Source organism: Prosopis cineraria, unplaced genomic scaffold (genome assembly GCF_029017545.1).
Source record: "Prosopis cineraria cultivar Desert tree isolate PC_DT_omini unplaced genomic scaffold, ASM2901754v1 PC12, whole genome shotgun sequence".
Lineage (NCBI taxonomy): Eukaryota > Viridiplantae > Streptophyta > Magnoliopsida > Fabales > Fabaceae > Prosopis > Prosopis cineraria.
The window spans coordinates 38,242,233-38,256,185 of NW_026555343.1; the positions used below are offsets into that span (position 1 = coordinate 38,242,233).

A 13,953-nucleotide genomic window follows, 5' to 3' on the forward strand; every position below is an offset into this window, starting at 1 on the left:
TAACGGTAGGTATATGATTTTTTTTCTATATTACATATATAACATAACAACTAGTTTAATTAATGGAGATATCCTTCATTTCCGCAAGTCAAAACTCAAATGCGGACATTAGTTTATTTTCAGCCTTCTAGTTAATCGCATAATTCAACTTCTAGTGGAATTAATTCTTATTTTATAAGTTAATATCATATGAAAAACCCACAATAATTCAAATTACAAATGCGACGTTAATCGGGTAATGATAAACTAAACAAAACAGCTCATATTTTCAGGTGAATAATTCAACTTTAAAAGAGATGCTGGTCAAAAAAAGAAGGCACTGTTTCTTCTAAGTTTTTCCCATCTTATTTTTATTGTTTGATGTTCCTTTCAAAGAAAAATGGAGATCATGAATAGGATTCATGTGCCAAAAAATGAATAGAATCGCTGAACGTTTGAGTCTGCAAAACCTTTCAGTTGTAAATACTTAAATTGCTAATGGCAGGACATGTTCTATTTGCATTGTTTCAACTTGCTTTGACTCTTGCAGTTCTTGTTCAACCCAAAAATCAGTCAGGTTAGCAAATAGCTAGTCTCGTCGCATGTTGTTCATCTGTCTGCAACCACATTTTCGTGTTTCTTAGAATTCATGCATCCCCGTTTTGCAGGATTCATCAGTATTGATTGTGGACTCGTGGATAAACTAAACTACACAGATGAAACTACTTCAATCTATTACACATCAGATGCCAACATCATATCCAGTGGAATTAGTCACAGTATATCATCCAAATATAAGACACAGACTCTTAAAAGGCAGTTCTGGAATGTTCGAAGTTTCCCAGAAGGAACTAGGAACTGCTATACCCTTGATGCTTCTCGAGGAAGTAGCAGCAAGAACCTAGTGAGAGCCATGTTCATGTATGGAAACTATGATGGTGAAAACTCTCTTCCCGAATTTGACATCTATCTTGGAGCCAAGTGGTGGGACTCTCTGAGGTTTCAGAATGCATCCGATATAGTGATCAAGGAAATCATTTATGTTGCTTCAGCTGATTATATTCATGTTTGCCTTTTTAACACCAACAATGGCACACCTTTCATATCAGTGCTGGAGCTTAGAGTTCTTGACAATGATGCCTATTTTCTTACCTCTATGGAGCTCTTGGCTCGGCACGATTTAGGGTTGCAGGATGGTGAATTAATCAGGTGAGCCTTATATCTTTGCATAAGAAATAGTTCCAACAAGTAGGAACCTTGATTTTATCAAAAAAGCCATGGTCCTTTTTTAACATTTCAATATTTGGAGCCCTTCAATTATTATTAATGTCTATACAAGGTGCATAACTATCATTTTCCCGTTTAAAAATTCCTAGCATCCATACGTCTGAAGTTCACCTTCCCATCCAGGAATTCCATAATGTTATGTAGTGTTTGGATTTGAAATTTTGATTACATTTTAAATCCATATATTTGAAATTCTTTGTTTAGGTAGTTTAATAACAAAAGTTATTATTTGAAGGTGCATATGCAAATTTTAAATAATAAGAATTTAGAAAGGATTTTAAATTATAAAAAAATTATGATAATCATTGGCCTCAAATCTATGTGTATCCAAACATAGTATTGTTTTTAATTAAGGCTTTTTATCTTATCTGTACTAACTAAGTAATGTGCTAGATAAGTTCCACATTTATGAATGGAAATGATTAAATAAATAAGGGACTGGATGGCAAGAAAATATCTATAGATGACAAACAATGAAAATAGGGATTCAATTGCATGCTCACTGATGTTTCACCATTTTTCAAAGGTACCCAGATGACATGTATGATAGAATATGGACACCTTATAACTCAAAAGACTGGAAACAGATAAACACCTCACTCCCTGTAGACCAAGGATCATCATCATCAATAGCAGCATCATCATTCAGTTTCATAACATTTCCACCATTCAACGTCATGAGAACAGCAGCAATTCCGGCAAATGTCAGCAACAACATGGAATTTCACTTCATGCAGTCCAGGGACAATGTCTCCATATTCTATGCATACTTGTACTTTGCTGAAATACAGAAACTCCAAGCAAATCAAATCAGACAGTTTAACATTTTCGTGAATGGAGACATTTTCATTGCTAATGCCAGTCCTTCATACCTCGAAACCAGTTATTATTTAGCTATACAAATTTCACCTTGGCTTAATATTTGGATCAATGAAACGGATAGATCGACTCTTCCTCCTCTTTTCAATGCCATTGAGGTATACATGGCTAAGAATCTCTCACAATCACAAACACAGCAAACAGATGGTATGTCCACTGATTACAAGTTCCGTAAATATTATGAGAATTAGTCCCAGTTTTTAATTTAAGTTAACTGACTTGCTTGTATTATACAAGTTGATGCTATCATGAGCATCAAATCATTCTATGGGATCAAGAGAAACTGGCAAGGAGACCCTTGTACTCCACAGGCATACTCGTGGGATGGCCTTAATTGCAGCTATGACGGATCTGGCCCACGAAGGATCACATCCTTGTGAGTGTGGCATAAAAATAATGATTTGACTACATCATCTTCAACAACAGTGATGACCTTCCACGCCGTTTTGTCTTTCAGGATCTTATCCTCTGCCGGATTAACTGGAAACATAGCTCCAGATATATCGAATTTAAAGTCTATTGAGTATTTGTAAGTATCTCAATTTCTTGGATGAAAATAGAAACTTATAGTAGATGATCTGTAAAAACAATTTATTCTCATTTTAGGGATTTATCAGACAACAATTTAGTTGGGGATGTACCTAGTTTCCTGTCTCAAATGCAGTTCTTGAGGGTTCTGTAAGTAAAATGTTTCAATTTTCATTTGGGTTCTCAAATTCTTCATGAAAACATGTGGATGCTTAAAAAAACTAAAACTAACATAGTTTCGTGGTCCATTGAAGAAACCTAGAAGGCAATCAGCTATCAGGAACGGTTCCAACAGAACTTATTGAGAGGTCAAAGAAAGGATCACTTAACCTCAGGTGTGCTCCTTTTATTTAGAGAGAATTTCATTGCACTCCATCAACTCTGGTCACTTTGCAAATACCCTTTTCATTTTTCTCAAACAAAAAATAAGTATATAAAATTTTCACCCTTTAGAATTTAAAACATCTTTCTGTTAACAGGATGCCGCTTTATACCAGAGGATGAATAATTTTTATTTGCATAATAGATGTGGCTGTTAGTGTTAGCAAATGAAGTGAAGTTAAATTGTTATATTTTTAATTCTCTTAAGCTAAATTGTATAGAAAGTAAACCCTGCCCAAAAAAAAAAAAAAAGCTTACAATCTTGAGCATATAATCTCATTAACCTTAAAATTTGACAATAAAGTCCCTATACTTTGAAATTTGTCTGGCATAAACCATGTCATATTTTAGTTTGCTATTTCACTATATTTCTCTTGAGGAAATAACCTTTTTCAACTTTTATTTATGTGCATATAATCATTTATTCACGTTTGCAATTGAACACTCATGGTAGCCTATTTTCTCTCCTATTTTATCTCCTGATCCCCTTCCAAATTATTCCAAGTCATTCCTAAGGCTCAAAACAAATTCTAAGGTTATCGTTTAGACTGAGTTTGTTATATCCTGCACCATCTTGTTTTCTATGTTCCTCTTCCGAACAAAGATAATTTTCCAATTGTTCAATAGATATATCTTCTCATTTATACTTAGAGTTGAGATTCTTTGTGAATTCCTTTCATGAAGGAGAAAGTTGTCTATGATTGAGGAGATAATGATATGTTCATCCATATGCATGTTAAGTTATATGAAATTATTCAAAATATGCTCAATTTCATGTATTTGGTTCATAATAGATATTCCATCAATCAATCTATAATTATCAAAATGAGTAACAAAAAATTTTCTACTTGTTGCATTTTCTTACTTGTACCTTGCCTCTAATTTGTCCTGGATTTCCTTAGCAATGGTTGAGTCTTGATAAACATCAAAGAGGGCATCACTAAACCTATTGAGGATGAGAACATAAACATAAGCCATACTTCCCCCTTTCTCTAATTTCAGTCAGCTATGGTTTCTTCTTCTCTTGGGGCTTGTGAGTGGCGAGGATATAAGCCAAATCCAAAGTTATGAGAAGAAATTTCCCCTTCATTTGCCATGTCACGACGTTTCCCCCTTCGAATCTTTTCAACTCCACAAAATTTGTGATCAACTCCTTTAAAGAAGTCATTTGTAGTCAACATAATTAAACCTAAAGAATGTTGGTTTTACTTCTTTGTCTCTTCTACTCTACAGAGAACCAATGCCACCAACAATCTGTGCGCAACTCAAAACTACAATCCCTCTTTCTAATTTCACTTCAATTTTAAATGATACCCTTCTTCTATTTAAAATTATTGGTTAATATAGCACTATATATCATTGGTTTTTTGTGAATAGTGTGATAGAGCTTGTTCACTTTTCATTTAAATGCAAGTTTTGGTGGAAATCCAAATCTTTGCTCTCCAGAAGGTTCATGCAAGAGTAGTAAGCCAAAAGTTGCCATTCTATTAGTTTCATCACTAGCAGGTGCCGTTACACTGCTGGCAGTCACAATTACCTTCCGCATCTTCAGAAAAAGACAAATAGGTACATGTAATATTGCATTTTATTTCTGAAATTTCATTATAATAAGTAAAGATGGAGAATTTATTTCTTGGGTGAGCGAGATTTTAGCCTACAAATAGGTGCTTTTAATAAACACAGTCATACTATTTACCAAAGAATGTCTGACTGTGTTTATTAAAACAACTGAGATAGGAAAGGGTGGTAATTTTTTTTTTTTTTTTTACTACACGCTCTCTCTTCTCTCACAGTTTCCATATGTCCAGTGAAGCTGAGTGCTCATTCCAGAATAAACAATGAGCTAGGGCTAAGGAAACAACAATTCACATATGCTGAAGTTTCTAGAATTACCAACAACTTTGAAAAGGTTGTGGGAAAAGGAGCATTTGGAACAGTCTACCATGGCATCTCAAGTAACACTCAGGTTGCTGTCAAGATGCTCTCTCCTTCAGTTCAAGGATATCTGCAATTTCAGGCAGAGGTATAGTGTGATTTTTTCATTTGAATCTTCATCATACTGATATCATTGCTCTATCAAACACCTTATCGACAAATTGTGAATGCATTTATATGGCTTTTACAAAATCATTACCATATTCCACCGTGGTTACAGCAGCCTTTACGATACCTTCACAAGCATACAAACTGAAGTTACGACTTTCTGATTCACAGGCAAAACTTCTTGCTAAAGTGCACCATAATCGGTTGACTGCTCTGATAGGATATTGTGATGATGGCTCCAACATAGCCCTCATCTATGAGTATATGGCTAATGGTGACTTGGCTAAACATTTATCAGGTATTTGCCATACTATTCCTCATGTCTATCTAAATTTTTCTTATCATGAGGAAGTTAGTAATATGCATTCAAACAGCCCTTATAAAGCTAAACATACACCTTTAGATGAAGCTTGAAAGGTGAATAAAAAATCAATTCTAAATTATGTGAGTAATTTTTTGGTTGGACTTGTGTGAATGCAGAGAAAAATGAGAACATCTTGGATTGGAAACAACGGCTACAAATTGCAGTTGATGCTGCAGAAGGTTAGGAAAGAAATAACTCATTTTTTGCCTTTATTTCGTTTCTTGATCCTTCCATTTATGCAGCAAAAGTTGCTTCACTTTTAACTGTAGGCTTGGAGTACCTGCATACGGGATGTAAGCCACCAATTGTTCACAGAGACGTCAAATCCCAAAACATCTTACTGAATGAATATTTCCGAGGAAAAATAGCTGATTTTGGATTGTCAAGAATCTTTCCTGATGACAGTGATACGCATATATTTACTAGGATAGCTGGCACCCCAGGATATCTTGATCCCGAGTAAGTTTTTGCCATCTCTGAACTACAAAGTCTAATTATCTTTAGTTCTCAGAAATTGGCAAGTGCACAAGTTAGCCTTGTTTTCCTTTAGAAAAAAAATCTTAGGTTGAGTTGGAGGTTTTCTATGTCATATAGGTACAATATGTCAAACAGGTTGACTGAGAAAAGTGATGTTTACAGCTTTGGGATTGTTCTGCTTCAGATAATTACAGGACAACCTGCTATAGCCAAGACAGAAGAAAAATCTCACATAGTCCAATGGGTTAATCTCATGCTTCCTGAAAGCAAGATTGATGATATTGTGGATCCAAGATTAGAGGGAAACTTTGATAAAGATTCCGCAAGAAAAGCGTTGGATACTGCCATGGCTTGTGTGGTACCTTCTTCCCTGAATAGGCCAAAAATGAGTAACGTAGTGATGGAATTGAGACAATGTTTAGCTATGGAAACGGCTCATGGAGTTCGTAGTAAAATTGATTTCTCATTTGGTGGAATTAGTGGAGAGAGTTCTCTGGCTAGATAGTTAAAATATTGGCAAAGTTAACACTGCCTTCTTTCTTTTTTATTTCATGGTGCATGGAGGGATAGTTTTTATGGAGAAGAATATTTCCATAATGGCCTGCTGGATTTGTACCCAAAAATAAAAGAAAGAAGAATTGCAGACTTTTCTTTTTCCCCCCCTTAATGAGGGAGATTTTATGAGACTGGGACAGGGTGAAGCTTTTTATTCTGGGGCTTGTTATTTTTAGTGAAATTTGACCTCATGCATTGTTGATTATAAACAATTTGCTGAGATTTAATAAACATTCTTTCTACTCTCTTTCCTAAGCTAATGATAAAGGGACAAAAGTTTCCATCAGCTTAACATCTTGCCATGATGTGAATAGCGGATGCAATCATGCAACATAGAAATAGTTTTCCAAATTTTTTTTGCTCTTCTCACCTATGCAACCACTACCTGAAGAACTTCTTTTTCCATTGAAGCCTTGCCCAATCTAAATTGCAGACTTTAGCTTCATCTTACATTGCAGTTCTTGAACCCATATATGGACTCCCTTCCTTGGGGTTGGGAACTGGCGGGAGTGAGTCTTCAGTTTCTTTTTCAATTCTGCTCCCTGCAACAACAGCACACTATTATAGCATGGTTCAATTACTAGACTCATTCATTTTAACTGTCTAAATTAATACTCATCTGAAGTTAATGCACGTTCAGCTTTTGAAGAGCATCTTATCTAAAGATGAATCGATTCCATGTTATGTCAGTTCCTTAATCACCATCTGACAAATGAGGCGGAAGATTTCGTAAGAAAAATAGTGCAGTTTTGGTTCTAAGAACAGAACAGTTCTTTTTCCTTGTCTATCATAGCGAAAATGAGGCAGATTTTATTACCCTTCTCCTTTTTTTTTTGGGATAAAATTAGTGCCCTATTCTTGTTCAAGTAGATTAAACAAGGGAGAATCACATCGCAAACTCTAAAGAGACGAAAATTTACAGTTTGGACCCAAAAAATTATGATAATGCACTGCTTGAAGGGTCTTCGTAACAATTTTTTTTAGGAGTGAAAGTACAATTTTGTCCTTATGTAATTTGAAAAATCAAAATTTGAGCAAAACTCTCATCCACGAAGCACAACATGATATTCATGAATTCTCACCATGATGTATATGCATGTCCAGTTGATCTGTAGTTAAAATATACAAGTCACACAAAGAATGTATAACATAATATCCATGAATGCACAACACGATGATCATGAATTCTTAACACAATGTTTATGCATGTCCAATTAATCTATAGTTTAATTAAAATAAACAAGTCACGTAGAGCATGTAGAACACAATGTCTATGAGCGCATAACATAATACTCATAAATTCTTAACATAATATATATGCGTGCCCAGTTGATTTATAGGTTAATTGAAATATATAAGTCATGCAGAGCATGTATAATACAATGTTCACAGATACATAACATGATATTCATGAATTTCTAACACAATGTCCATGCGTGTCCAATTGATTTATAGATTAATTAAAATATATAAGTCACACAAAGCATGTACAACAATATGTCCATGGGTATCGAACACGATACTCATGAATTCTCAACACCATGTCCATGTGTATCTAGTTGATCTATAAATTAATTAAAATATATAAGTCACACAAAGTATATACAATACAATGTCAATGCATATATAACACGATGTTCATGAATTCTCAATATAATATTCATGAATTCTTAACACAATGTCCATGCATGTCCAAGTATGGACATTCAATTAAGAATGCATGAATATCGTATTATGCTTCCATAGATATTGTGTTGTATATTATCTGCGTTACTTCCCACGTATTATTAATACAGAGAGTTTAATGCTCTTTGAAAGAAAGTATGAAAGCAAAAATATACCTTGACACTTTAACTCTTCCCAAGAATCCAATCTACTCATAAGTCTTTTTAAAAACTCATGAGTCTTTTTAAAAAGCATCTCAACAAAAAACCAGAACATCATTCAAACCATCTTTTGTTTATTGTAAATTTGGTCTCCGGAGCAACAATGAATTTTTTTTTTGAACTATAAAGAAACAACAGTGATTATTAGACTTTTGTTGTCTATTTATAAAGAAGAGAGATTTTTTTTGGTTATATTCATAAGTTATCTTATTAAATTTTTTTTACTAATTTTCTCTTCTATCCTCCGCTAAGGCTATGTTTGGTTTGAGAGGAGGGGAGGGGTTTTTAATGATCATTTATTTGGTTCAAGAGAAGAGGAGAGATAATGACTAATTTACTATTTTATCTACAGATATCAATATTCTTACTCAAATTGAGAATCGCTAAGGTCTACGACATGAATAATGTTCTCATCATTTGAGAGTCGATAGCATTAGATTAGAGATGGACGAGTCCATTCTTATTAATGGGTGTAGTGCATGTGGTGGACTTTTGAGAGATACTACTGGTGACTTGGCTTTAGGTTTTAGTAAAAAGCTGAATCATGTATGTACTAATATTGCTGAAATTTATGGTATTTTTATGGGTTGAAATTATGTTAGAAGAAAGGTTTTAGAATTGTAGAAGTCTTATGTAATAGTATGTTTGCCATTTTGACTATCATATAAGGCAATCATAACTATCATTACTTTTATGATATTGTTTAGGTCATGAGGAGACTCTTGCATAGGAATTAGACTATTAACCTTCATTTTTTGTATAGAGATGTTGTTTTGGTTAAGTTGGCAGTTAGTTCAGAATATTCCTTGTCATTTTAATTTGTTTCAGGAACTTACTCATTAGGTTTGTTTATGTTTCCTTGAGAGGTCCTCTTGTGTTTTTCTCTTTGTTTGTTGTTACTTATTAGCTCGTACTTGCTTACATTCTTGTTAATGAAGTTTCCTAGTTTCACTCAAAAAAACAAAACGAAGGATGTGTCACACGTATTACGAGATTGCCCAGTTGCTCAAATCATAGGAAAGTCCATCCTTCCTCAATGCTTTTTGAATGAGTTTTTTTCAAATGGAAAAAAGAATTTGGCTATTCTAAAACTTTAAAACCACCTGACCTTTTAATTTTATAATCTTCAGAAGGTGACTTTAGAAATTAAAAAAAAAGTTAATTACAACTTCCTACATAACTTATTATAAAAAAAAATTAATTTATAAATATATGATTCTTCAAATAGATATCTCCTCATTTTGAAAAAATAACACCTGGTATTTTTTTAAGGGGTGATTTTCGCATGAAATAAAATAATTAAAACAAAGAAAAATTTGAAATTACATCTGACTATCCAATTAAATATTCTAAATAAAACTCAGGATTCAATCTATAGATAAAATATTAATCTCCGGACAATGATAAACTAGACAAAAGAGAATTTCATATTTTCAGTTCAACAATTCAACTTCAGAATTATATTGGTCTCAGCGGACACGGTTATATTTTAAACATGTTACAATCATTTCAAAGCTTGTGGCAACAAGTTTTTTTTCTAAAATATTTGAAATAGTAAAAAAAAAAAAAAAAAAAAAACAGATACGTCGGCTGTTTACTCGGGCCAATGCAGGATATGTTTGTTTACCTTCTAGTTAACCATGTAATTTGAACTTTTGATGAAATTACATCTGACTATTGAATTAAATATTAATTATTCTACAAAAAAAAAATGCAGGATTCTATCTACGGAGATAAAATTTGATCTCCGGCCAATGATAAAGTGTACAAAAGAGAAGTTTCACTTGAACAATTCGACTTTAGGATTGTCTAAGAAAGGGATTGGCTTATAGTTAAAACATATTATACAGTCATTTCAAAGTTTGTGGCAATATTTTTTTTTTTTGCTTGATATATATTAGAAAATAGAAATTGTTTAATTAACAAAGATATCAACTATTTTCTCATGTCAAATGCGGGAAATGTTTGTTTATTTGGAGCCTTCTAGTTAATCATACAATTTCAATTTCTGATAAAATATTTGGCCAAAAAAAAAACACTTCTAATAAAATTAAATCAGACTATTGAATTAAATATTAAATATTTTACCTAAAACACAAGATTCAATCTACAGATAAAATGTTAACCTCCGCCCAGTGATGTTTCTTTAGAATGGGTCTAAAGAAGGGACTGGTTCTTCTCTGATTTTTTCTTTACTGTTTGATGGTTCTTTCAAAGAAACTTGGAGTGGAGAGAATGAATAGCATAAATAGTGAGCCAAAACGTTGGCATTTTTTTCCAAAAGCAAAAGGAAATCTTCGAGTCTGCAAAACCTTTCAACTCTAAAGACATAGCTGCAAATGGCTGGACATGTTCTTTTTGCAATCTTTCAACTTGCTTCGACTCTTGTAGTCCTTGTTCAATCCCAGAATCAATCAAGTTAACTAGTCTCGACTTGTTCATCTGAAATTAACTAAATCTTTATTTTCTTACTGTTTATGCTTAACCTTTATGCAGGATTCATCAGTATTGATTGTGGACTCGTGGATCAACCAAGCTATACAGATGAAACAACTTCAATATATTACACTTCAGATGCCAACATCATATCCACTGGAATTAGTCACAGCATATCATCTAAACATAAGACACAGACCCCTAAAAGGCAGTTATGGACTGTTCGAAGCTTCCCAGAAGGAGAAAGGAACTGCTATACTCTTACTGCTCCGCAAGGAAGTAGCAGAAAGTTCTTAGTGAGAGCCATGTTCATGTATGGAAACTATGATGGTGAAAATTCTCTCCCCAAGTTTGATATTTATCTTGGAGCCGATTGGTGGGACACTCTGGTGTTTCAGAATGCATCTGAGATAGTAACCAAAGAAATCATATATGCTGCTTCATCAGATTTTGTTCATGTTTGCCTTCTTAACACCAACACTGGTGCACCTTTCATATCAGTGTTGGAGCTTAGATTTCTTGACTATGATGTCTATCTTTTTAGCTCTCTGGACCTCTTGGCTAGGCATGATCTTGGGTTGCTGGATGGTGAATTAGTCAGGTGAGTCGTTACACCATAAAATAGGAAGAATTGCATGAGATCAGTGTTTTTTTAATCAAGCCTTCTTAGTTCTTATATTATGTGAACAAGGTGTGTACTAGCTTAAGTTCTATATTCATGAAAGGAAATAGGATCAATGGACAAAAATGAAAATATCTTATTGAACAAGGAACAAAATTGCAAGAAACTATATATAGTTGACTTAAAAGTGAAGCTATCAAGCTAGGCTGAGGCACCAGGACTATTTGGTCAAAGCCTAACCTATTTCCACCTCTATTGATCCTTTTGCAATTTTTATAGATTCCCTGATGACGCATATGATCGAATATGGACACCTTATAACACAAAAGACTGGAAACAGATAAATACCTCACTCCCTGTAGACCAAGGATCAACATCATCTGGTTTAATGAATTACCCACCATCCATTGTCATGAGATCAGCAGCAACTCCAGCTAATGCCGGCAACAACATGGAATTTAACTTTCTTCCTGGTTACAATGCCTCCACATTATATGCATACATGTACTTTGCTGAAATCCAGAAACTCCAAGAAAACCAAACCAGGCAATTTGACATTTTCGTGAATGGAGGCCTTCTCAGTGCTGATATCAGTCCTTTCTACCTTAGAACCATTTATTATTTGGCTGTAAAACCTGAACCTTGGCTCAATATTTGGCTCAATAGAACGGAGAGATCAACTCTTCCTCCTCTTTGCAATGCCATAGAGATATATGTGGAAAAGAATCTCTCACAAACACAAACACAGGAAACAGATGGTATGTTCGTTGGCTCCAAGTTCAGTTAATATTGTCAAAATTTGCCATTGTTATTAATTTAACTTGACTGACTTGCTTGTATTATACAAGTTGATGCAATCATGAACATCAAGTCATTTTATGGGATTAAGAGAAACTGGCAAGGAGACCCTTGTACTCCACAGGCATACTTGTGGGACGGTCTTAACTGCAGCTATGATGGATCTGGCACACGAAGGATCACATCCTTGTAAGTTTGGCAAAAAATAGCAGTAAAAGAAAAATTTAGCATTTTACGGTTTGACTTCATTATCTTCAACAATATAGCAATGAGTTTCATAACTTTTTTTTGTTTTTTAAGGAACTTATCCTCTGGTGGATTGACTAGAAACATAGCTCCAGACATATACAATTTGAAGTCCATTGAGTATTTGTAAGCATCTCAATCTCTTTGATGAAAATAGTAACAAGGTAACTTATAGTTGAGGATCTGTGAAGATAATTGATTGTCGTTTCAGGGATTTGTCAGACAACAATTTAGTTGGAGAAGTACCTAGTTTCCTGGCTCAACTGCAATTCTTGAAGGTTCTGTAAGTATACCGTTTCAATGTTCTTCCACGTTCTTAAATTCTTCATGCAAACGTGTATATTCTAAAAGAACTAAAACTATATTTTCCCCCTTGAAGAGACCTAGAAGACAATAAGCTATCAGGAACAATTCCATCAGAACTTATAGAAAAGTCAAAGAATGGAACACTTAAACTAAGGTATGCTCCTTTTGAAGTATCTATTTAGGTAGGAATCACATTACACTTCGCCAATTTAAGTCATTTTGCAAATACCCCTTTCATTTTTCTTCAACAAGAATTAAGTCTCTTAAACTTTCACCCTTTAGCATTTAAAACATCTTTCTGTACAAGAAAGGAATATGTAACCCTAAATTCCAAATTTTTCAACTGCGAGAGGATGGATTTTTTTTTTTAATAATTGAAATAAGTGTTAGAAAATGAAGTAAAGTTAAATGGTTTCATTTTTAATTCTCATAGCTAAAATTTACAATACCCCTAACTTAGGGTCTTGAGCATATAATCTCAGACTATCCTTTAAAATTTAACAATGTGTAAATAATCCTTCTGAATTTTAGGGAACGTATAAATATTTCTTTTGATATGTCATGCCTCCATTAGGGAAATAAATGACTAATGATATGAGAACTATCCGCATAAATTAATTTGATGTTTTAAGGGAGATACATTATCCATCTGCAGGAGGAGTTTTAAATAAACTAGCATTATAATTTCTCTTCAATTTTGAGTGAGATCCTCTACTTCTATTTAAAGTGACAGTTAAGATAATGCCCTCTTTATCACTGGTTTTTTTGGTGAATAGAGTGATATATAATTTGATCTCTTTTCATTTTAAACACAAGCTTTGGTGGAAATCCAAATCTTTCAATGTAAGCCGATGAAATATTCAACATGACATGGAGAAGAGGTCCAAGGAGAAGAGATTGAAGCTAAACCCAGGTGGAGACAAGTGGGGTGTCTAGAATGTTTCATAACAGATTCCTATGTTATAGTTTCCTACGTGTGTCCTTATTTTCCTATTTTGATGGTTTCTATTTTTTCTAGTCAAGAGTCAAAAGTCTTTAGTTTACCGTTTTTAATAATTGTATTTCTTGAAGTGAAAGACTAGCTAAAGTTATGTATGAATTAATCAGGAGAATAATCAAAATATATGTAAAGAGGTTGTTTTTATGGAGAAGAATTTGATGCCTAA

At 33.7% G+C, this 13,953-nt stretch overlaps 2 protein-coding genes across 6 annotated transcripts; both read left to right on the top strand.

Moving 5' to 3' along the window:
- Positions 1 to 351: 351 nt before the first annotated feature.
- Positions 352 to 6,740, top strand: LOC129287870 (probable LRR receptor-like serine/threonine-protein kinase At1g05700). 4 transcript variants are annotated; one of them, XM_054924132.1, is made up of 13 exons: positions 352 to 556; positions 648 to 1,188; positions 1,793 to 2,292; positions 2,383 to 2,521; positions 2,603 to 2,674; positions 2,752 to 2,823; positions 2,928 to 3,008; positions 4,469 to 4,620; positions 4,848 to 5,077; positions 5,269 to 5,395; positions 5,578 to 5,640; positions 5,731 to 5,920; positions 6,101 to 6,740. In XM_054924132.1, exons 1-13 carry the CDS (start codon positions 478 to 480, stop codon positions 6,441 to 6,443), a joined length of 2,589 nt encoding a protein of 862 aa, XP_054780107.1. In that variant the 5' UTR covers positions 352 to 477; the 3' UTR covers positions 6,444 to 6,740. The 4 variants fall into 4 exon arrangements, with proteins under 4 accessions (XP_054780107.1, XP_054780105.1, XP_054780108.1 ...); XM_054924130.1 differs by having other exon boundaries at positions 358 to 556; positions 6,056 to 6,740; XM_054924131.1 differs by having other exon boundaries at positions 359 to 556; positions 4,863 to 5,077; positions 6,056 to 6,740.
- A 3,882-nt stretch (positions 6,741 to 10,622) lies between these two features.
- Positions 10,623 to 13,953, top strand: LOC129287910 (probable LRR receptor-like serine/threonine-protein kinase At1g05700). Of its 2 annotated transcripts, XM_054924192.1 has the most exons (8): positions 10,623 to 10,797; positions 10,876 to 11,416; positions 11,717 to 12,195; positions 12,286 to 12,424; positions 12,536 to 12,607; positions 12,693 to 12,764; positions 12,861 to 12,941; positions 13,604 to 13,953. In XM_054924192.1, exons 1-8 carry the CDS (start codon positions 10,719 to 10,721, stop codon positions 13,632 to 13,634), a joined length of 1,494 nt encoding a protein of 497 aa, XP_054780167.1. In that variant the 5' UTR covers positions 10,623 to 10,718; the 3' UTR covers positions 13,635 to 13,953. The 2 variants fall into 2 exon arrangements, with proteins under 2 accessions (XP_054780167.1, XP_054780168.1); XM_054924193.1 differs by lacking the exon at positions 12,861 to 12,941.